At 52.8% G+C, this 23,275-nt stretch overlaps 1 protein-coding gene across 1 annotated transcript; it reads left to right on the forward strand.

Annotated features, from left to right (window-relative positions):
• Positions 1-3,879: 3,879 nt before the first annotated feature.
• ASTL (astacin like metalloendopeptidase) lies at positions 3,880-23,275 on the forward strand. The gene is made up of 9 exons (XM_060653935.3): positions 3,880-4,057; positions 4,708-4,833; positions 6,966-7,027; positions 8,348-8,438; positions 9,118-9,235; positions 9,999-10,180; positions 14,030-14,111; positions 14,210-14,364; positions 18,584-23,275. The coding sequence occupies exons 1-9, from the start codon at positions 3,964-3,966 to the stop codon at positions 18,982-18,984; spliced, it is 1,311 nt and encodes a 436-aa protein (XP_060509918.1). The 5' UTR covers positions 3,880-3,963; the 3' UTR covers positions 18,985-23,275.

Here is a 23,275-nt window from a genome sequence, read left to right on the forward strand (position 1 = left end):
CTTCTCAAGCGTCGGTCTCAAGTCAGTGCCTGGGAAAATGCTCGGACGCTGTTTCATCAGACCTCACCTTTCCTCGTGCCGGCAGTATCCAAGAAGTGGAAGGAAGAAGGTGCTGGTGGGGGGGCCTCACCTGCAGGAGGAGCCCCTCGGCCCTGCCCCCCACCTCCGCCCCCCCGTGTGGGTGTCCTGGCCCAGCTCTGTCTGTCTCCAGAGCTGAAGGAGGCAGTTTCAGGGAGACGGTCTCCAACCTTATTCCTGTGACTGGCTTTGGACCCTGTGGGGAAAAGGCCATGTGTCCATGGCTCGGGCCCCACTTCCTTTTTGGAACGTGGGTGCATATGTACGTGTGCGGGTCTATGTATGTGGCTGCTGCCACGGGCGTGGATGTCTGTGCTCGGCTCGCACACACCTACATGCCGTGTGTACTTGAACGTATCTGTGTGTGTGCCCACGCGTGTGGCTCTTCCCGTGGCCGTACGCACGTGTGTGTGCTAGGCCGGGCCCCCTTTTCCCTACAGGAGGGCAGCACAGCCTCTCTCACCTCTTCTCTCACACACCCGGGCCGGGCCCCCAAGCCTCGGAATGCCTGTTTGTGCCGGGGCTCCCGGAAGCCCCTGTTCCAGAGTTCCTTCTTGTCCCCAGAAGTCATGTGGCCCGGGGTCTGGTGTGGAGAACACGTCACCAGGCATGGGCTTGGTTGTTCTTTCCACCCACTCAAGTAGCATGCCTTGACCGAATATTGGTTACTTGCCTGGTTTGAGACTACGCTGTCTGGGGAGGCATGAGTCGTGGGCCCAGGCCAAGCCAGAAGTGGAGGGGCGCATGCTGGGGCGGCCGGAAACGGGTACTGTGATTTGCCAGAGGGCAGGGGTGCTGAGGCCCTTGAGGACAGCTCTTGGACAGCTCACCCTGTGTCATTCAGCCTCCGCTCTGATGCTCCTGGCCGCTTGGAGTGTCATCTAACTCTGCCTTTCCAAACTCAGCTCAAGGGTCATCCCCGCGGAGTGCTGGCTCTTCCTTAGGAAATTCTGAGCGCCTGGCAGGGTGCACCTGAGGGGTGTAGTTTGACGGTTAGGGAGCCAGCTTTGCTCGCTGTATTTCAGTTCCCTTATCTGTAAAGTGGGGTTTTATTAGGAGCCCCTGGCAGTTAGGGTGGTCTTGAGAATGACACAAGTCAATCCGTTTAAGGGGCTTAGTTCAGCACCTGCACATAGTAGGTGCTCAGGACACGTTGGTGGATGGTCGGTGAAGGTTTTCGGGCGTGCGGGTGTGAAAGTATGCGTCTCCACTGGGCTGGATGCTCATGAGGGCAGGGCCTGTGGTCTGCTCTGCCCTCTGTGCCCGGGGTCTGGCACACGTGGGCACTCGTTCCACAAGGCCGGGTGAAGGACGAACAGCCCGCCCCCAGCGCCTTGCTCCCTCGGCCGTCTAGGGGTGGGTGAGAGCTGGGCAGAGCCGGGCTTACTATCCGGGCTTCCTTAGGTCCTGAGTGGGGCTTCCGTTTGGACCTGCTACCAGCCGCTCAGCTTGGGGTTGTGGGGTGGGGAGAGCATGGGGGGCCCTGAGTCACGGGAGCCTTCCCACCACACGGTCACGTCTCACAAACAGCAGGACTGGTGGCTGCCCACCCCACCCTCACCGCTACCCCATCCCTTCCATCTACCCTCCCCATCCAGCCTCCCTTGCCTGTGTTTTTGTTTTCTAAACAAACGGCATTTCTGTCTCTCCCCCTCCTTCCTTCTTATTTATTTTTTAAATATATATATTTTTTTATTTGAGAGAGAGAGAACATGAGCAGGGGAGACGGGCAGAGGGAGGGAGGCGGGGAGAGGGTAGAGAGAGAGAGAGAGAGAGAAAGAATCTTAAGCAGGTTTCACGCTCAGTGCATAGCCTGATGTGGGGGGCTCAGTCCCACAAACCTGGAACATGACCTGAGCTGAAATCAAGAGTCTGATGTTTAATCGACAGAACCACCCAGGTACCCCTTCCTTCCTTCCTTCCTTCCTTCCTTCCTTCCTTCCTTCCTTCCTTTCCTTCCTTTCCTTCCTTCCTTCCTTCCCTCCCTCCCTCCCTCCTTCCTTCCTTCCTTCCTTCCTTCCTTCCTTCCTTTCCCTCCTTCCTTCCTTCCCTCCCTCCCTCCTTCCTTCCTTCCTTCCTTCCTTCCTTCCTTTCCTTCCTTCCTTCCTTCCTTCCCTCCCTCCCTCCCTCCCTCCCTCCTCCCTCCCTCCCTCCCTTCCTTCCTTCCTTCCTTCCTTTCCTTCCTTCCTTCCTTCCTTCCTTCCTTTCCTTCCTTCCCTCCTTCCTTCCTTCCTTCCTTCCCAGGCACTATATCCAGCATGGCGCCCAACACAGGGCCTGAAACGACCCTGAGATCAAGACCCGAGCTGAGATCAAGAGTCGGACGCTTAACCAACTGAGCCACCCAGGCGCCCCTACTATGCCTAATTTGTAATTTAAGTGTTTATCATAGGTATGTTTGTATAGGAAAAAATACTATATATAGGGGTTTGTATTATCCACAATTTCAGGCACCCACTGGGGGTCTTGGAATGTATCCCCTGCAGAGACATTATACATTCGTGTATAACATAAAATGTATCATCTTTACCATTTCTAAGTGTACGGTAATGTTGAGCATATTCAAGGTCTCCAGAACTTTCCCATCTTGCAAAGCTGAAACTCTGTACCCATTAAACAACCACTCCCCATTTTCTCTTTTCCCCCAGGCCCTGGCAGCCACCACTCTTTCTGTCTCTGAACCTGACTGTATACTTCATAAGCGGAATCATACCATATTTTCCCTGCGGTGAATGGCTTATTTTGCTTAACGTAATGTCCTCAAGTCAAACTGTATCTCTCAACTGAGAATCTGTTGCTCTACCCAAGCAGGGCGATTCTTATTACGATTATTTTACAAAGCACTCATCCGAAGCGGCCAGCTCCATGCATTTTTACACACATTAATACTGTGTCCAGGCACCAGGGGCACCTGTCTGTTCTCCCTGTGATTCTGACTCCTGTCCTTTGAGAAATGCTGGGTTCTAGGCACGGCAGGATGCGGAGAGGCACTTGTGGACGGCAGCCGGTGACCTTGCCTCGTCTCTGTTGCTTCTTTTCACTGGGCACTGGCTGGGGAGGTCCCCAAATCCCTCACCTCCAGGATTTAAATCCAGGCGGGACCCTTGGTGACCAAGCTCTGAGAATGGGCTTCTTCAGAGGCCAAGGAGCAGAGAGGAGGAGGGAGATGGGTAAGGAGCCTTAGTTTCTGGATCTGCCAAATGGGGATAAATGCCAGTCTTGCAAGGCTGTTGTGGGGGATGACAGGGGTAGTGTCCCTGCGAGGGTCCCGATATGCAAGAGATCCCCCTTTCCACATGGCAGGCTTCTCTGGGGTGCTGGTTACGCCGGGCGTTCAGCGTGTAAACTTTTCCTGATCCCTACGCTTGTGATTGTCCGCTTATAAAAATTAGTGCCCTTTCCCTCCTCCCACAGACAGACTGTGGTGCCTCAGGGTCTCAGGCAGCTTTCCCCATGTCTGCGCACAGGGCGGGGGCAGGAACGGGTCTCCACATATTGGAGGATGAGGTCCACGCCAGGGCGCCCACCTCAGCACCCTTCTGTGGTGTTCCTCTGCCCCCTGGTGGTGGGAGGGGACCTCAGAAGAGGCACACTCCCAAGTGGGCCCCTCCCTCCCTGCAGGGCGCTTTGTGCCTGGATGCTTGCCTTCTTGCCCACTTCAGCCAGGCTGGGAAGGGTTGACTAGGGTCCAGAAGGCTCGGCCTGGGCTGGGGGTGGGGGACACACGTAGGGGTGGGTAGGGCTGGGGGTGGGGAACACAGGTAGGAATGGGTAGGGCAGCAGGTGGAGTTGGTTGGGGCAAGGCTGCAGGTGGGGGCTGGAGACGCAGCTATTTAAGCGTGGGAGTGGGGGTGGGAGTGGCTGGCTTGTCCTCGCCTGGGAGTCATGCTCCCGCTTGCTGCAGGGCCCGCGGGGGGCCACCATAGCATGAATATGGGAGGTCTCTGGCCTTGGGTGCTGGGTCTGGTCTCTTTGCCAGGTAAGTGGGCTGCTAGCCTGCAGAGTGCTGAGTAGAGGCGAGAAGGGTGTGGCTGGAGCCTGCAGGGATCTGAACGGCGCAGAAAATGGGCTCTCCAGGGATGTTCCCAGAAATCAGTTCCTAGGGGGCACCAAGGGGAGGCATCCTGAAGATCCTGAAAGCAGAGGGCCTGCCTGGCAGGAGGTAGCAGGTGTGGCCCTCAGGCATCCTTGTTTTGCTGGTCATGCTAGGCTTGCTCGATCTGAGTCTGATTTCCAGAGGCCTGGGCTGAGAAGGGAGGCATGGGGTCGGGGCAGCTAGCCCGGGCTCACCCTCAGTGTTAGAGCCTGAGGTCTGGTCCCGCCTCTCTCTTTTGCTTCCTCCCCTATCTCATATACACAGCTATTCAGAGCCTGGGGCTGCTTTTTGGAACCCAGTGTTGGTCCCCTTAAAGGAGCTCCTTCAAGTTGTCTAGGCCTTGCTATCAGCTTGGACTGAGGGAAGGCCAGGCAGTCTCCCAGGACTACTTTCTGGGGGTCTGCCTTTGCGAAGGGCCTGGCTGTTGTGGTCTGATACTACCCAGCCCCCACCCCCCACCCCCCAGGCCCTGTTGTCCTCTCTCGCCAATGAGGGCACTTCGGGCATCATGGGTGTGTGCCCATCTGGGCCAGGTTTGATCCTAGGAGCACCCTCAGCCTCCAGCTGCTCAGAAGCCTGTGGAACCAGCTTCTCGGAGGGCCTGAACCCCGAGGGGACCCAGACATCCTGGGACAAGGACATCCCTGCCATTAACCAAGGTGAGGGTGCTGTGTCTTCTTGTGGGGTGAGGGGCTACGAAATTGTCCATGTAGTGTGGTGAAAACCACGCAGAACACGCGGATGAGCAGAATGAGCTGGAACTGTGCCAGATTACTGGGCTCTGGGTGAGTAGCAGTTCCTCGGTCTATGGGCAACTCTTGAAAAGTCTGTATTTCTGTATCTTTTCCATGAGATCGTTGCTTTTATAAGAAGGGAGGAAAGCCTACGTTTTTTTTTTTTTTTTTTAACGTTTTATTTATTTTTGAGACAGGGAGAGACAGAGCATGAACAGGGGAGGGTCAGAGAGAGGGAGACACAGAATCTGAAACAGGCTCCAGGCTCTGAGCCATCAGCCCAGAGCCCGACGCGGGGCTCGAACTCATGGACCGCAAGATCATGACCTGAGCTGAAGTCGGCCGCTTAACCGACTGAGCCACCCAGGCGCCCCAGGAAAGCCTACGTTTTTAAAAATGTCCCGATAAAAACGTGGGTCTTCAGATGCTCCGGCTGGTGTTAAACTAAGTCATCAGCGGATGTTCGAAAAGATGTCAGCCACCTGGTGCAGGATAGGCTGCAGGTGTGAGGGTATGAGCTGGGCTATAAACACAAAGAGGCATGAGGCCCATGGCCTTCCTGTCTGGGGATCCCCGCTGAAGAAAGGGAACGTCTAGGGGCGCCTGGGTGGCTCAGTTGGTTAAGCATCTGACTTCAGCTCAGGTCATGATCTTATAGTTCGTGAGATCGAGCCCCGTGTCAGCACGGAGCCTGCCTCAGGTTCTGTGTCTCCCTCTTTCTCTGTCCCCCACTTGCACTCTGTATGTGTGTGTGTCTCTCTCAAAAACAAATGAACAGTTAAAAAAAAAAAATTAAAGAGAATGTATAGATAACCTGGAATGAAGCTGCGGGGGTGGGGGGAATACTGGAATTCGGGTGTTGGAGCCGAAGTGTCGGGGGGACGGGGGGTGACTTTGGAGGGATGGGGATCTCCCGAACGTGGCGGCTACCCTGTGGTCTGAACCGACTTGGAGCCCCGGAGCTACGGAGCCTCAGGGCAGCGTGCGACCTTTTGGTAACTGTGACCGGTCTGGAGGTAGCCAGAACCCATCTGAGGCTTCCCTGGCATTGATTTTGGGCTGCCATGGATACTCTCAGCTCGGGCTGCTGGAGCCCAACTGCTATCCGAGAGGCCCTTTACCGGGAAGCACACCCCAGCCCCAGCTGCCAGGAATGTGGGCCACTAAGGCCTCGCAGCTGAAGGCCCTCTGCCAGGGATGCTTAGGAAGCCACTCCCTCCCCTGCCCAAGGCGGCCCGCCGTGACTCCTGTGGGCCACGGGTCAGTCCCCTGCCTCAAAGTGGAACAAATCTGTGGTGCCATTTGGGGTCCAGAGCTCCTGTGGGATCAGACTGGGGCTGCACCCCGGCGGAGTCGGGGTGTTCCCCAGCACCCCTCAGTAAATCGCTTGCGGGTGCCTCCCCAGCCCAGGCTCTGCTTCTAGGGAACCTGACCTAAGGTATCGCCAGGGTGCCAGACCCTCCTCTAAGACTCCTCACGGGGCTGTGGCAGAAACGGAGGCTGGAGACAGAAGCAGAGACTAGCTGAGATGGGGGGGGGGGCGGGGGGAGGCAGACTCAACCGGATCCAGACTTCCCTCCCTTCTGTGGTGGCGTGAGCTGGAATTTCACTTGTCCCCGAAAGGGTCCTGAATATCCTACCAATCGGCGGGCATTAGAGGGGGGATGAGGTAGGACGGGGGGGGGGGGGGGGTCCAGGGCATGTTCCTAGAGTATGGCCTGTGCTGGAGAGGGGGGTGAAGGAGACAGCTGGAGAAAAAGTCTGCTTCTGATTAGCAGAGAGGCTCAAACGCAGAGGGAGGTGTGTGGGTGGCAGGTGCTCTGGGCCGTGTTTGAGCAAGGGAGAGATGTGACTGGGCCGAGGGGCCATATATATTATGTAGACGGGAGACTCAGAGGGGCCGTGTGACTAGCCTGAGGCCACACAGCCTCGGGGGCCCAGGGAAGCTCCAGCTTCAGAGTCAGGAAGGACAGACTTTGGGGTTGCTTCTGGGGCCTGTCCTTAGAGTCTGGATTCTGGGGGGCATGGGCTCACACACTCCTTCCCTTCCTTCCCAGGGCTCATCCCAGAGGAAACCCCAGAGAGCAGCTTCCTCCTCGAGGGGGACATCCTCCGGCCGGTGAGCAAGCATACACATCTGTGTAAATAACTTCACGATCTTGTTGGAGGCCTTCGAGCCCAGCCTCTGGTGTCATGGGGGTGTGACGTGTGAAGGACCTGTCTCTGTCGCTCGTAGCTTGATAGACTCCCCCCTCCCGCCCCCCTTCTTGCTAAAGTCACAGTGAATGTTCCACAATTAGCCAGACTGAAGGGAAAAGGAGGGAGGGTAACTTCTACAGTGGTAACAGCAATCGGCCTCGGAGGGCTTCCTGAAGGAGGGCATTTGAGCCCTCAAGATCCAGCTTGGTACTGTGCCCAGGGGGGGTGCTCAGAAAGTACTAGAATGAAGGAAGAGATGAGCACAGATCGGCAGAGGGGCTGGTGGGGCTGTAGGGCGGTGGTGGTCGTGAACACCGGGGTGGTGGCCACGGTTTGGGGAGGTAAGGCAGGGACCCCATCCCCGTGGGAGGTGAGGGGTGGAGTCAGAAGGCTGGGTGGGAACTGGGGTGACTTTGCCAGGGAGCCGAGAATGCACGGTGTTCAGGGGAACAGAGCCATGTTTCAGGAGACTGGGTGGCAGAGGTGCCCAGACCAGAACTGCGACCTGGTGACAGCAATACCCTTCTGGGGTTTGGTGACCGCCCACTGAGGGCACAGCGTGAGGCTGGGCTGCAGAGTCAAAGGCTGGGGCTGGGTGGGAGCCCTGGGGGTGGGGTGAGGCCCCTGTTTCCGGTTATTCAGTGAGGCCAGGGTAAGAGCGGAATCCGGCGAAGCCTGTGGTAGCCAGTGGGGCAGGACCTGCTGGGCTTCCGTGAAGCCCGTGCCTCCAACGGTTTTGGTTGCTGGAAGAGTGGAAAGAGGAGCTGCTGAGGCCAGGGGTGTTGCCTTAGCATGAGCCCTAACATTCAGGGATGTTCGGCTGACCGCTGTGTTTCTGGAAGGATGGGGCTGCTGGTGGGCCCTTGAGCTCTTTGGAACTAGGCCCCCCTGGGGAGCTGGGATGCCTCGTTAGCCTCGTTGGGAACAAGCAGTTTTGTTTTTCTGTTGGATACAATCGGTAACAAGTTCTGTTGTGTGGCACAAAGGGTGGTGGTAGTCACCACGGCTCACCTAGCGGGCCCCCACATCTCCCAGCGCTCTGTCCTGTTTCTGATGTCCTCCTCACCCTCCTGGACCTGTGTCCTGCTTCTCACATCTTTAGGGTTCTTATGGCCTGAGATTTGGCACCATTGGGGGCAAGATGCTAGGCTAGTCCTATCCCAGGGGTCTAGTCCTATCCCAGGGGTCTAGTCCTACCCCAGGACTCCCCAGGGGTCCCTAAAGTGCCCTCTCTCTTCAGAGTCCCTTGCGGCTGTTCTCAACTACCAGCAACAAGTGGCCCAAGAATGGGGAGGTTGTGGAGGTCCCCTTCCTGATCTCCAGCAGATACGGTGAGTAAGCATGTGCTCTGGGTCCTGGGAGCCGTGGGCCTCCCTCCGGCCCCGACCCCTTCCTCCCTGTGCAGCCTGGGCTCCTCTCTGGGTTTCTTCCCTCTGCCTCTCCTCACGGATACCACCAAAGAGCCTTTCCACAAGAAGCCCTTTTATTCCCGTGAGCCTCCTGAGCTGGGAGGGCCAAAACCCCAGAAGAGCTGATGGGGGGACAGCCAAGGACTAGCTGACCCATTTCAAGACCAGTCCAGAGGACAGGGACCTACCTAAGGTCACAGAGCTGGGGCCTGTCTGGGACCCAGCTTTCTCTACCTCCTCCCTGAGCCCCAGGCTACCCCCTTTTTTTTTTCTTAATTTTTATTTTTGAGAAAACAAAAGTATGAGTGGGGGAGGGGAAGAGAGAGAGAGGGGGGAGACAGAATCCGAAGCAGGCTCCAGGCTCTGAGCTGTCGGCACAGAGCCCGACGCAGGGCACGAACTTGCAAACTGAGAGATCATGACCTGAGCCGAAGTCGGACGCTTAACCGACTGAGCCACCCAGGCACCCCTCCCCTTTCTTGACCTTCCATTTTGGAAGAGGGATTTGAAGCTCTGTGCTCACCCTGCACGCGGACTCCCAACGGGTCACAGGGGCTCTGGGGTCTTGGTGGGAGGTTCAGCCGGGGTGTTGCCTCCCCAGATAAAGCCAGCCGCGACATCTTCCTAAAGGCATTTGCCGAGTTTGAACGCTTCACATGCGTCAGGTTTGTTGCCTACCAGGGCCAGAGAGACTTCATTTCCATCGTCCCCATGTCTGGGTAAGTACTCCTGGGGGCGTGCGTATCCATGCATAAGCGCGCATGTGCAGGGGGAGTTCCTCGGCTTTCTTCTGCCTTCAGCCTGGCTTTAACTAGGCCATTCTCTAAAACCTATTTGGGGGCCTGTCTTCCCAGATCCAAAGCCCACCCACCCCCCCTTGAGTGGTCTGCCCTGTGGGAGTTAGACCTACAAATACCCAAGGCAGAAGGTGGAGAAGGAGGGGAATCAGGTGCTTGATGTCCCTTACAAAACCCTCCTCTGGGGAGACTTCACGGTCTGGTGAATGGGGACAGCTTTCATGGGAGACACCTGGCCTTGGATCTGGGTTTCAGAGTGTAGGAACCACCCAACGCCAGGCAAGTGCCTTATCTTGCGAGGCTCCCCTGCCTTCTCTGTGGAAGCAGGGATAACGGCAATACCCATTTCCTAGCTTGTTAGAGACCTAAGATCATGTGTGAAAACTTTGACTTGGGGACCCTGGATGGGGATGCTCATTCAATGAGCCGCTTCCGGTATCTGTGCTCCTATTCATGTCTACATCTTCCCTGTACCTCGGGTTGGTAATGAGTTCCAGTGTACCCATTTCACGGATGCCCAAGTGGTGAAGGGGCTTGGGAATTGCAAACCTGGGACTAGAATCCAGGATGGAGACTACCCGTTGATGGTCATTCATCCCAGGACATGGGAGGAGGGGGAAGGGGCCTGGGTCTGCTCTGGATCTCTGGGCTAGTGTCTACCCAGTGTCCTCTCCTGGCCCTGCAGGTGTTTCTCCAGCGTGGGACGCAGTGGAGGGATGCAGGTGGTATCCCTGGCACCTACATGTCTCCAGAAGGGCCCAGGCATTGTCCTGCATGAGCTCATGCACGTACTGGGCTTCTGGCATGAGCACTCACGGGCTGACCGGGACCACTATATCCGTGTCAACTGGAATGAGATCCTTCCAGGTAAGGCAAATCGTGCACAGCCCACGCTGGACCTGGGGGTCTCGGGGCGAGAGGGCAGCCTCTGGCCAGGGCCTGAAGAGTTGCCTGCCACTTTAGAAGAGGTTATCCATCTTTCTTACCACCTGCTTGTCCACCATTGGGAAGGTGGGGCTCCTGCTTCTCTTTGAGACCTGGAGGTGGTCCAGATACTGCTGCTCCGGGCCCCGAGCCTTCCATCTGCCAGACGCAGGAGGCTCCGCCCTTGTGAGATGGGCACCAATGGGCCTGCGGGACAGAGGAAGCACGGGGGGCCATGTCCTGACAGGTGGCAGGGGCAAAGCCGAGGCTGGTCTGGGAGTGGGCCACTGTGTCGGATGCTGGTGAGCAGGAGCTGTGTGCTGGCCATCTGACCCCCGTAATGGTGGGATCCCACCCTTGTTGGGGGGAGAGCCTGATTCAGGGAACGAGAAGAGTAGAGACAATCCCTTCATGAAAGAGGGAAGCAGAGGAGATACATGATAAGGGGTTTGGTCTAGAGGAATGGGTATAAAAGGGGAAGGGTTCAAAGGCTTCCTGTAAGTGGAGAACTTGTGGCATGAGCACTTCCGCTGTTGTGGAGGGAACCAGGTCAAGTAGGCAGGGGGCTGCTGCTCAAGAGATCCGCATTCATGGAGCCCCAGAGAAAGGGTGTTCTGGGGGAGACTTGGGTAGCACCTGATAATGAGAGGAGGGATGAAGCTTGAGATCAGAGCTTAGTCTAAGGAAGGGGGTGATGATAGTGACTGTACCCTGAAAACAGAGACTATAATCCTTCCAAGTGCTCATGGAATACTTGCAAAAACTTACCATATGATAGAAAAATATCAAATTTGAAAAAGTTAATTCAAGTGTTTTGTTGGTGATGTAAAATGCAAAGTAGAAAATAACAAATCAAAACTGAAAACTTCTTATACTTGGAAGTTCAAGTCTAAAAAAACAACAATAATCCTTTCTTTTAGTTCCAAGGTTAAATTGCAGGAGTTCTTAAAAAAAAAAAAAATCGTAACACATTAGAACTAATCATTCACAGCTAAAGCAGTGTTCAGGGAAATTGTGTAGACTTAAATTCTTATCAATAAAAATAGAAAAAATTAAATACTTAATTTTTTCTATTTTTTTAAGTCCAATTTATAAAATAAAGGAAAGCAGGAGGGAATGAAATTAAAGACAGAAGTTAATGAATTAGAAAACCAACGACACTCAAACTCAACCTTAACCATAAAACAGGTTAAGACACCAGGTACTCTAGTGGGGAAAAATTGTTTAAGAATGAAGAGAAATGAGGGGTGCCTGGGTAGCTCAGTCAGTTGAGCATTCGACTCTTGATTTCAGCTCAGGTCATGATCCCAGGGTTGTAAGATTGTGCCCCATATAGGACTCCGTGCTGAGCGTGGAGCCTGGTTAAGATTCATTCCCCTCTCGCCCCCCTCTCGCCCCCCCCCCCCGCCAAATAATAAAAAAAAATTCTAAAGGATGAAGAAAAATGAGAATACATTTGTATTAGTTGACATGTGTAGAACAAACTAAGATATACAAACTAATAACTGTAATTGGGGGTGGGGAGCTGGGAACTTGGAAGGAAGATAGAGGGGGAGGTTTATCACATAGCTCAACATTTTTTTTTTTTTACTTTTTTTTTTAATCCATTTTATTTTTTTATAATTTACATCCAAGTTAGTTAGCACATGGTGCAAAAGTGATTTCAGGAGTAGATTCCTTAGTGCCCCTTCCCCATTTAGCCCATCCCCCCTCCCAAAACCCCTCCAGCAACCCGCAGTTTGTTCTCCATATTTATGAGTCTCTTCTGTTTTGTCCTCCTCCCTCTTTTTATATTTTTGCTTCCCTTCCCTTATGTCCGTCTGTTTTGTATCTTAGAGTCCTCATATGAGTGAAGTATTATGATATTTGTCTTTCTCTGACTAATTTCGCTTAGCATAATACCCTCCAGTTCCATTCATGTAGCTGCAAATGTCAAGATTTCCTTCTTTGTGATTGCTGAGTAATACTCCATTGTATATACACACCACATCTTTATCCATTCATCCATTGATGGACATTTGGGCTCTTTCCATACTTTGGCTATTGTTGACAGTGCTGCTATAGACATTGGGGTGCATATGTCCCTTCGAAACAGCACACCTGTATCCCTTGGATAAATACCTAGTAGTGTAATTGCTGGGTCGTAGAGTAGTTCTTTTTAATTTTTTGAGGAATCACCATAGTGTTTTCCAGAGTGGCTGCATCAGCTTGCATTTCCACCAACAATGCAAAAGAGATCCTCTTTCTCTGCATCCTCGCCAACATCTGTTGTCACCCGAGTTGTTAATGTTAGCCATTCTCACAGGTGTGAAGTGGTATCTCATTGGGGTTTTTGATTTGTATTTCCCTGATGATGAGTAATGTCGAGCATTTTTTCATGTGTCGAACATCTGGATGTCTTCTTTGGAGAAGTGTCTATTCATGTCTTTTGCCCATTTCTTCACTGGATTATCTGTTTTTTGGGGTGTTTGATAAGTTCTCTGTAGATTTTGGATACTAACCCTTTATCTGATATGTCGTTTGCAAATATGTTCTACCATTCCATTAGTTACCTTTTAGTTTTGCTGATTGTTTCCTTTGCTGTGCAGAAGCTTTTTATTTTGACAAGGTCCCAATAGTTCATTTTTGTTTGTTTCCCTTGCCTCTGGAGACGTGTTGAGTAAGAAGTTGCTGCGGCCGAGGTCAAAGGGGTTTTTGCCTGCTTTCTCCTTGAGGATTTTGATGGCTTCCTGTCTTACATTGAGGTCTTTCATCCATTTTCAGTTTATTTTTGTGTATGGTGTAAGAAAGTGGTCCAGGTTCATTCTTCTGCATGTCGCTGTCCAGTTTTCCCAGCACCACTTGCTGAAGAGGCTGTCTTTATTCCATTGGATATTCTTTCCTGCTTTATCAAAGATGAGTTGGCCATATGTTTGTGGGTGCATTTCTGGGTTCTCTCTTCTGTTCCACTGATCTGAGTATCTGTTTTTGTGTCACTTTTGTTTTTTTGACTTTTAAACCAGATGAATATGTTGCCAGTTCAAAACTGTTTAATATCTTAAGGGTTTTTAAAAGGAAGAGGTAAGTGTGCTCTAGAGGCTGGTATGGCAGGTTGTGGAAGAGGCTGGCGGGGCCTGGGGGGTGTTGGGAGAGCAAATACCCAGGGTATGGCTGTTTATTCAGAGGCTCACTGTGAAGGGCAGGACAGCGGCTGGGGGAGGGAATCTTGTCCCTCTCAGGCCTGGGGGACCCAACTGATGGGGGAAATGGTGCTCTAGCCAGCGGGGGAGTGTTTCACTTGAACCTGGGGGATGGGTGCTGCTAGCCTGAGGCAGGAAGAACAAGGTGACCTGCTGGGGAGTGGGAGCCCAACAGCAGGTGATGGGCGAGTGGGTCTCTAAAGCTGGGTTGAAGGGTAGGTACTCTATCTCGCGGGTAGGGGGCATCAGAGACCCTGCGTAGCATTTGACTTAGCGGGAGCTGTTCTGTAAAGGTAGATGCACACTGGTGAGCTTGACAGGGGACAGAAGCAGAGTGAGCTCTAGGAAGCTGTGAGGTCCCTGTGCTTCCACATCAGCTAGTGCTGGTCTGGACCCATCGCGGGGAAGACAGGAGTTGGCAGTGAAAGCACCAAGAAGATGGGGACCAGGGACTGGTTGGTACTGGGAGGGGGGCACATCTGGCTGTAGTTTTAGATCTGTCAGCTCAGGTAGGGTACAAGTACCTCGAAGGCCCCTATCACCCCACCCCTCCCTTCCCTGCCTTCTTCTCTTATCACCAAGTTTTGTTGGTTTTGGTTTCTGTTTTTCCCAGGCTTTGAAATCAACTTCATCAAATCTCGGAGCAGCAACATGCTGGTGCCCTATGACTACTCATCAGTGATGCACTATGGGAGGTGAGGACCCCCTTTCCTTTTCTACGTTCCTTCCTTCTACACTGCCCAGCCAGCCCCCGCTGTGATCTGGATTCAGGTCCCCACCTACTGGGTTTCAGGCTTGCCTTCAGCCGGCGTGGGCTGCCCACTATCACACCGCTCTGGGCTCCCAGTGTCCACATTGGCCAGCGATGGAACCTGAGCACCTCGGACATCACACGGGTCCTCAGGCTTTATGACTGCAGCCCAAGTGGCCAAAGTCCCCGTGGGAGAGGTGAGTGACTTGAGAAATTGGAAGGATCCTATATTGAGGTGGTGTCAATGAGGGTAAAGTGGGGGACTGAGGCTGCAGGACAAAATCACTGGGGTTACCACAAGACATGTAAAACAAAATATGTGAAAATGATCACGTAGGATTAAGAACCCTTAGGAATAGAGGTCCCTTTCTTAACCCTAACATGAGTATCTTCCAAAAACCCAGAGCAAAAATCCTTTTTAATGTTAAAGCACTAAACTCAGGACCAAAACAGGTTTTTTTCCACTGTTGTCCCATCTATTCAATACTGTAGTGAAGGTCTTAGCCATTGTAGTATGGCAAGAAAAAAAAATTAAAAATCTGAGTATTGGAAAGGAGGCAAACTGTCACTATTCACAGACGATGATTATCTACATTGAAAGCAACCAAACCTATTAAATTATTGGAAGCAAAAGGATGTTAAAAGGTAGATGTATAGAAACAGAATTTCTTTTTTTTTTTTTTAATGTTTATTTTTGAGACAGCGAGTGCAAGTGGGGGAGGGACAGAGAGAGAGGGAGACATGGAATCTGAAGCAGGCTCCAGGCTCTGAGCTGTCAGCACAGAGCCTGACGTGGGGCTTGAACTCATGAACCGTGAGATCATGACCTGAGTCGAAGTTGGACGCTTACCTGACTGAGCCCCCCAGGCTCTTAAATGAGACACAAAGCAAACCATAAAACTGCAAAGATTCATAAATCCAACTACATTAGTAACTACTCTTACTATATAATAACTACTACTTCTACTGTAATGACATAATAGCTACTTATCAAGACAGAGTGAAAATACAGGTTACAAATCAGAACTCTTGCAACCCATAACTGTATCTAAAATACATGATATATATTACATATTAATATATAATAATATAGATAAACACATGCTGAGCAAAATACAAAGCAGGAAAAAGGGCAAGAGACCTAATGGGGGGAAAAAAACCAAATGGGAAATAAACACAAGACCATCAACCTTATTCATAATTGAGGAAATGGCAAGTGAAGACCACAATGTTACCGCTTTTTTACCCCTTAAATTAACAGAAATCTAAAAACTTGATAATACCCGATACTAATAAGAAAATGGAGTAATGTCCTGTCCATACCCTGTGGACAGGAGTATAAATTGTTACAGCCACTTTGGTAAACAGTTTGACTTCTTTTTTTTTTTTTTTTTTATTCTTTTTTTGTTTTTTAGAGGGTTTAATTGACTTGGCCAATGTCCCATAACCAGTAAGTGGCACGTGAGCACCCCCCGAGGTAACCATGGCTCTATGCTTTCTCTAGGGTTGCCTAGTCTGGAAATTTTACGTAAATGGAATTCTAGGATGCATGATCTTTTGTGACTGGCTTCTTTTACTTCATGTTTTCAAAGCTCATCCATATTGCAACCTATAGAAACACTTCATTCTCTTACTGTCAAATGACACTCCAACTTGGATGGATGAGCTACGTTTTGTCCGTTCATCAGTTGAAGGACGTCTGAGTTACTTCAACTTTCTGGCTATTATGATTCACGTTACCACGAATGTTTGTTTACAGGAACTTATGTGAACCTATGTCTTTTCCTTTGGATATATGCTTACGAGTAGATTGCTGGGTCCTAGGGTAACTCCAGATTGAATTGCTAAATTGTTTTCCGAATTGGTTGTATCATTTTTCACTCTCACAAGCAGCGTACGAAGGTTCCAACTTCTCCATGCCCTTGCCAACACTAGCTATTATCTATCCTTTTATTTCTATCCTCAGTGGGTATGAAATGGCAGCTCATTGGCATTTTGATTTGCACTGCATACAGATGATCGGCCATCTGCATATCTTCAAAGAAGTGGGTTTTGATCCTTTTACCTGTTTTTCATTTGGGTTATCTTTCTATTGCTGAGTTGAAAGTGTTCTTTGTGCATTCTAGATACATGTCCCTTATCAGACCTATCATTTGCAAATATTTTCTCACATTCTCTAGGTTGATGGTGTCCTTTGAATGCAAACATTTTTAATTTTGATGGGGTCCGATTTACCTGTTCTTTTACTGTGGTTTTGGTGTCCTATCTGATTAGCCTTTGCCTAAGCCAAGTTCATGAAGATTTAATCCTAAATCTTTTGCATGTGACTTTTGCTACCCAGTTCTAGCACTATTTTTTTTTTGTCATTTACTTATTTTTTAGAGAGCATGCACAAGTCATTGGGGGCGGGGGGGAAGAGGGAGACAGAAGTAGGCTCTGTGCTGAGAGTGGAGAGTCCAATGTGGGACTCAAACTCACAAATCATGAGATCATGACCTGAGCTGAAGTTGGATGCTTAACCAACTAAGCCACCCAGGTGCCCCTCTAGCACCATTTCTTAGACTATTATTTCCCATACATAATATCAAATATTGCATACTTTTTGAAGTTAATAAGTATAGATAATGTGGCAAGAGCTTTGTGGGTAACTATTGTTGAGGTTGGACTATTAGGAGAAATGAAATTGGGAAGTGGCTGGAAGGGGCTGTGGGTCTAGGGAAGGTTTACCATGATGGCAGACATTCAAGCATGCTTGGATGCTGAAATAACCCAATGGAGAAAGAGAAAGGTTGGATTCAGAGGGCAGAAGGATGCATATCTAGAACATTTGGGTAGGAGATGCCCTTGGTGGATAGGTCTCCAAGGATATGTCTGAGCTTCGTTGGTCCTAATGAGAAGGAAGACAGGTGCAGACCTAAATTTGCATGTGGGTCTTGAGGTGCAGATTCATGCACTTCTGAGGGCTTTGGTCACAGAGAATGACATGAAGTCACCAGCCTCGAGGCTGGGGAGAAGGGGATGGATGTGAAGGGAAAGGGTGTGATGTTGCCGACTGGGCTGCGGGAGAAGAAACCAGCTAGAGATACCCTGCAGGGCTGTGGGTGGTGCTGGGGCAGCCAGGTGGAGGCATGGCATAGGTTGGTGACTTGGTTCTCCAGGACTGGGGTTTTGTGGGCAGGTGTGACAGAGGGGACGGTGCTTGAGGTGTAATTGCAGTGAAGCGTGTGGAGCCCAAGTCAGATGAGGAGAACGATCTGGAAGTGAGGAGCTTGTAAGCAGGAAGACCTCGGAGTCCCTACGCTCAAGGGGCTAGATCGTTGTGATATTTAAACAAGCGAGCTGGAAATATAGGCGTGGGCTGCCAGGAACCCAGACTTCTGCAGCGATGGTTTCTGGTACTGACCAGGTCTGGTGGGGAGCAGGGAATGAACTGTGAGATCAATGGGACCAGGGGGGAGAAGAGTCACTGTTTGAAGCCGATCAGCTCTGATTTTGTCAGTATCTGTTTTTTTTTTAATTTTTTTATTTTTCTTTTAACATTTATTTATTTTTGAGAGACCGAGCATGAGCGGGGGAGGGGCAGATAGAGAGAAGGAGACACAAAATCTGAAGCAGGCTGCAGGCTCTGAGCAAGCTGTCAGCCCAGAGCCTGATACGGGGCTCAAACCCACAGACTGTGAGATCATGACCTGGGCCGAGGTCGGATGCTCAACCGACTGAGCCACCCAGGCACCCCCCCCCTGGTCAGGGTCTGTTGATGGAAGGGTGGGCTCATCATGAAGCCTTCAGCGCCTGGGCAGGGGTGATGGGTGAGAGGCAGCACTGAGAGGGTGGAGAGGCCTGGCCAGATAACTTGGGCTTAAGATGAAGAGGTTTACAAAGCAGTGGGTGGCAGCGGTGGTCCAGGAGAGGCAGGGAAGAGCAAAGAGGGCCTGTCTCACTAAGGACATGGGCCTGACAGGGCTCAGTAATGTCCTCCTGATGCTCTGGGTTTGGCAGGTGGTTGCAAGTCCAGGAAAAGTTCTATAGGAGGCTTCAGACATGGGGTGGTGAGAGCAGGGTGTCCCTCAGTACAGAGGACCCCAGGAGGTGTCGGAATGGCGAGGGCTGCAGTGCTTTCCACCCTTAGCTATCTGGTGGCTTGACCATCAGCAGCTCGGGGGTATGAGTGGGAGACCATGGAAGAGAGCCCGAGGGCCTTTGTGGTGGTGACTGAGGAGTTCTGTCGTCCTCGTCCTTAAGTGTGGGTTGAGAATTTGGGTCTTGAAAGCGTTAAGCAGGGGCGAGGCAGGTTATCTCCGATGAGCTGAGCTATCCGTATGAACGAAACTGAAGGTCACTCTGGCTCTCTACAGCTGGGCCACACGTTTTCCTGCTGTGTTTCCGGGCCATAACCTCCTGTCTTTCCTGCTTCAGGGTTCCAGCCCCACAGCAATGGTAGGAGCCCTACTCCTGCCTCTAGACCATACCTGCAGCAGCTTCTGAAGGCATTGTCGGCAGAATCTGGGCGCCCCGACCCCAGTGGCTCCAAGGCTAGAGCCCAGCGCATTGTTGCAGGGCCTGGAGAGAGCCCACGTAGCTGGAAGCTCCCTGCGCTGAGAAAGTTGGGTGTGGGGGCCTCTGCAAGGCTGCTTCAGACCCCAGCTTCCTCCCTCAACTCCAGGCCTGGAGCAGGCATTCCTGGTTTGGCTCTAGAGAGGTCCTGGCTGGCCCAAGTGCCCTCCGTACCACTCACTGCTTCTCCGGAAGCAGAAGACCAGCCAGGACCCATCCAGGAGGCTTTGGGGAGCAGCTCTCCCAGGAGCACATGTACCTGAAAGTCCTTTCAGGGGGATGTGCAGAAGTCGAGCCTATGGCTTCTGTCCCCAACCGGGAAGGGCATCTCCGTCTAGAGTAGCCCCTAGCCCCCTCCGGGCAGTACCCTGTCTTCCAGCCCCAATCTGGCTACCCTGTGTGAGGCCTGGGACTCTCCCTCTGCCCCTTTCTTCTCCATATGTTCTCCTAAGGGCTTCTAGGGACTAGGGGCTTCTAAGGGACTTCTAGGTTTATCCGGGGAAGGCAGGCCAGTCAAGAGCTGCCTGGTTCTGCCTGCTTTCAACTTCTGCCCTAGTCCCGGAGGCTGCTGGGAAGGGGAGGTGACATTCTCTAGGGCTCCAGGGCCAGGGGTCTGGAAAGGGGGGCAGAGGCAGGTTCCAGCCCTGAAGTCCCCTGGGAATCATTCTGTAGGTGAGTCACAGCATTCCCAGCATGCTAAGGTATTGCCTCTGTCTCTCCCTTGGGCCAGGACTTGCAGGGGAGCCCATGGCTCGTGGGAGAAGTCTCCTGTCCCTGATGTCTGGGTGCTAGGAGTGTTGTCCTGTGGCTGTAACCTCCAGCCTTATTCCCCAGGAGGCTTTCAGCTTGCTCCCCTGCAGTGCAGGAAGGTTCTAGAGGCAGGGATGCCACTCCATGGGGCGACGAGGAAGGGTTGGAGGCACCCTCTAACACTGCACAATGGGGAAACTCAGCAAGAATGTGAGGCCCCTGAACCTAGGACTCAAAGCTCCTTCCCAGCCTGCTCTGCTTTCCAAGAACCCTTCCCTTCCACACAGGGACTTGGCCAGAGGAGGCCCTGGAAGGTGTGAAGGGGCTGTAGGGGAGGGGGCTGGTCACCCTGCTTATCTTCCTTCAGCAAATGCCTATTCCTGTCTCCTGCTTCCTGTGTGAGGGCTGTTCCAGGAATTAATAAGGTCTCCACATGGGCTGACAGGCCAGGAGCACCCCCACACACACCCCCAGAGCTGGAGTGGCACCATCCTTATGAACTGTCAGAAGCCCCAGGAAGCCCTGCCTGGAGGGAAGTAGGGGCCTGTGCCCTGGCCCCGTGGGGCCAAGTTCCTCACATGTTTTGGGGGAAGGCAAAAATAAAATTGGGTACTTGCTCCAGGAGCTAGGTACTGGGCTGTGCCTGAGTGCATTTAACCTTGCTGACTGACCTGGGAGGGACCCTCAGGTGGTTACACCCACTTTCTTGGGGTGGAGAGCGGGGAAGCAGAGGGTCAGCAGCGCAGGGCTGAGGCTTGCTGTGCTTGAGTTTGGGGGAGAGCTTGGCCTTTGCCAGCCTCCTGGGCCGAGTCGGGGTAGGGGGGGCATCCTTGCAGGAGCCTGGAGCCTCTGCCCTCAGTCTCTCTTGGGTTTCAGTCTTGAGTTCACGGATTTTCTCAGACTGAATAGGGGCCTGGTCTCAGGGATTAGCCTTAGGGAAGGACCGTCGGGTGGGGGAAACACTGTCCCTCTGCTTGCCTCCCCAGACACGAGGGGAGGACCGTCGGGTGGGGGAAACACTGTCCTTCTGCTTGCCCCCCCCAGACACGAGGGGAGGACTGTCTGAGTTTAAAGTGGGTGACGTGCTCCTCGCAGGGTGACAGCTCCCCTGGGAGATTCCCAAGCAAAGATCGAGAATGTAATGTAGTGCCCCAGCCTATCAGAGAAATGAGTGTGGCCGCCTTAGCATCTCTGGGTCTAAGTAGTGGAGCCAGGCCTCTGGTTCTGGGCTGGGGGTTCTCAGTGGTCACCCTAGGTCAGAGCAGGTGATGTGCTTGGTGACCACGAGGAGGCCCTCCCCGTTCTTAGAGGCTGCCCATGATGAGCCTCCATTAGGATATGGCTTTCGGTCTCAGAATTTGGGCTCTCCAGAGGGTGGGTGGGGCTGGCTGAGCCCGGCGGCTCAAGGGGAAGAGTGTTTTGCCCTCTTCTTTGGGGGTGATCAGGGATGAGGCTGCCCTTGTCCTTCCCCCATGGAGCCACCTATCACTACAGCTCCCCTTCTCCAGGTCTGTTCCACAGGCGCCACCCTGCCCCTGGGGTCCAGCCCCTGGAGCCCTGGCATGAGGGGTGTGCTGTGGCCGGGGCCCTGGGCTGTTACCCTGGCCTGTGGCCTATTCCTCAATCCCCAGGCACATACCTATGTGGGCTCACTCATCAATTTGTTCACTCATTGGACAGAATCGGTTGTATTACGTGCCAGGCTGGCTCGGCTATAGGCACCAGGACTAACATGGTGGGCAAGGCAGGGTTTCTATTCTTGTGGAGGTTATTTCGGGGGTGGGAGAGGGATGGGCCGTGATTAGATAAATAAGGACAGTGATTAAGATTGGTAAATGATTGGGGGGGGGCATTCCTTTAGGTTGGTATTTCAACTGGGACCCAAATGATAGGAGGGACTATCTCGTAAAAAAAAAATCCAAGGAAATAGCCAGTGCAAAGTCCCTAAGGCAGAAAGAAGGAAGGTGTGATGGGAGGGGTGAAATGAGGTGGGATGGGGGATGTTGGCAGAGCAAGGTGAGTGAGGGATGGTTTTATTCCAGGAGCAACAGGGAGCAGCCACTGGAGGGTTCTAAGTAGGGGAGGGGCAAGATCCAGGATTTAAAAAAAAATCACTCTGGATGCTCCGTGGAAAATAGACCGGAAGCAGGGAGAACAGGTGGAAGCCACTAACTACAGTTGTACAAACCAGAGTGATGGGGACTGGAAATGGGCAGAAGTGGATGCTTCTGGAGTATGTTTTGGAGGTTGAGGCAACCACACTTGTGACTGACGCAGGCGTGAGGGTCCCACATACAGCACCGGGACCTCAGGAGAGGAGAGAGTGTGCGGGCTGAATGAGCCTGGAGTTCAGGGCTGGAGATGTAGTTTGGGGAGTCCTCAGCCTCTAGGTGGGAGCTGTGGAGCTAGAGGAAACTACCAAGAGGAGTTTGGGGCCAGAAGAAAAGGGACCCCAGGACTGAACGGGGGTGCTGCGGCATTTAGGCCAGGGTCTCTCCGTCTCCGCGTTACTAGTGTTTTCTGTCATAATTGTCGTGGGGGCCGTCCTGTACGTTGTAAGGTGTTTAGCAGGGCCCTTGGCCACTACCCACCAGGTGCCAGTAGCGCCCCCTTCCTCTTGTGACAATCGAGAAATCTCTTCAAGTGCCAGATTGCCAAATGTCCCTGGAGGAGAAGGGGCAAAAACCACTCTCCGTGAGAATCGGTGATTGGGAGTTTTGGGGGAGAAGAGGGGGCTGAGAAGGAAGGGGTGAGCGGTAAGGAGGGAGTCAGGCCTGCAGTGTCCCCGGGGGGGGGCAAGAGTCTGTTGTCTAAAATGTTGCTGAGAAAATTAAGAGGACACACTCGGGCATGAGTCCCGAATGACCCACCAGCAGTAGATTCAGCCGAGGACAGGGTCAAGGAGAGAATGTGAGGAGTTAGAGACCGTGCAGCAAAGAGCTTGAGAAGCCAGCAGCTACAGAGGACATAGAGGGCTTTCCAGGGCAGGGCCTGGCCCTGTAGCAGGGGAGGAGTGACCGTGGAGGGTGATAATTGCAGGAGCAGAGTCCTGGGGGATAGGAGAGGGTTCGGGACACACACGCAGGACTTGCCCTCGGAGCAGAGATGGAGCTCGGATGCAAGAGCTTGTGGGGGTGACTTCCTGCCTAATGGCTTTCATCTTCTAAGTCCGAGGCAAAGTCACAGCTTGGAGTGGGGGAGGGCGTGCGGGGCGAGGAGGAGGAGAGGGATGCAGATTCTGAAGAGTGGGAAAGGTGAGCACACTAGGGAAGTCTGGAGATGTGTGGTCCTGACTTTAAAGCGAGGCCAGTGGATGCAGTGAGTGTTTTGCACCGGAAAGAGCAGCTGCTCGGGTAAAAGCTGGGGGGGTTATTTAGGTCTGACCAGGGTTGGGGTTTTGTCGGGTGAGTTGTGATGGAGGAGAGGGTGGTGGCCTTACATTATAGAGGGCGTGGCTCAAGGGCCTGGGAAAGTCAAGGGGTTGGGTCACACGGGGGGGGGGGTTTCGGGGGATTTGAAAGGCTGCGGCTACTGGGGAAAGCTGGGGTGCAAAGCCCAGTTGGGCGTCGTCCCTGCGGAACTCTGGCACAGGAGAATCTGGGGCCAGTGTCCTCTCTCGGACCCGGATAAGTGGCTCCAGCGCGATCAACTAAGGTGGCACGTCTCTTGCTGTGCTCTCACAGTTAGGGATGGTGGAAAAGACTTTTCTTTGGAAAAGATGGTGCGAGGTCAACTTCCCCCCCCACCCCTGGCCCCTCTTCCCAAGGGCACCCCTCGGGGATGCCTTCATTTGGCCCTACCTTC

The sequence above is a fragment of the Panthera onca genome, chromosome A3 (assembly GCF_046562875.1).
Source record: "Panthera onca isolate mPanOnc1 chromosome A3, mPanOnc1 haplotype 2, whole genome shotgun sequence".
NCBI lineage: Eukaryota > Metazoa > Chordata > Mammalia > Carnivora > Felidae > Panthera > Panthera onca.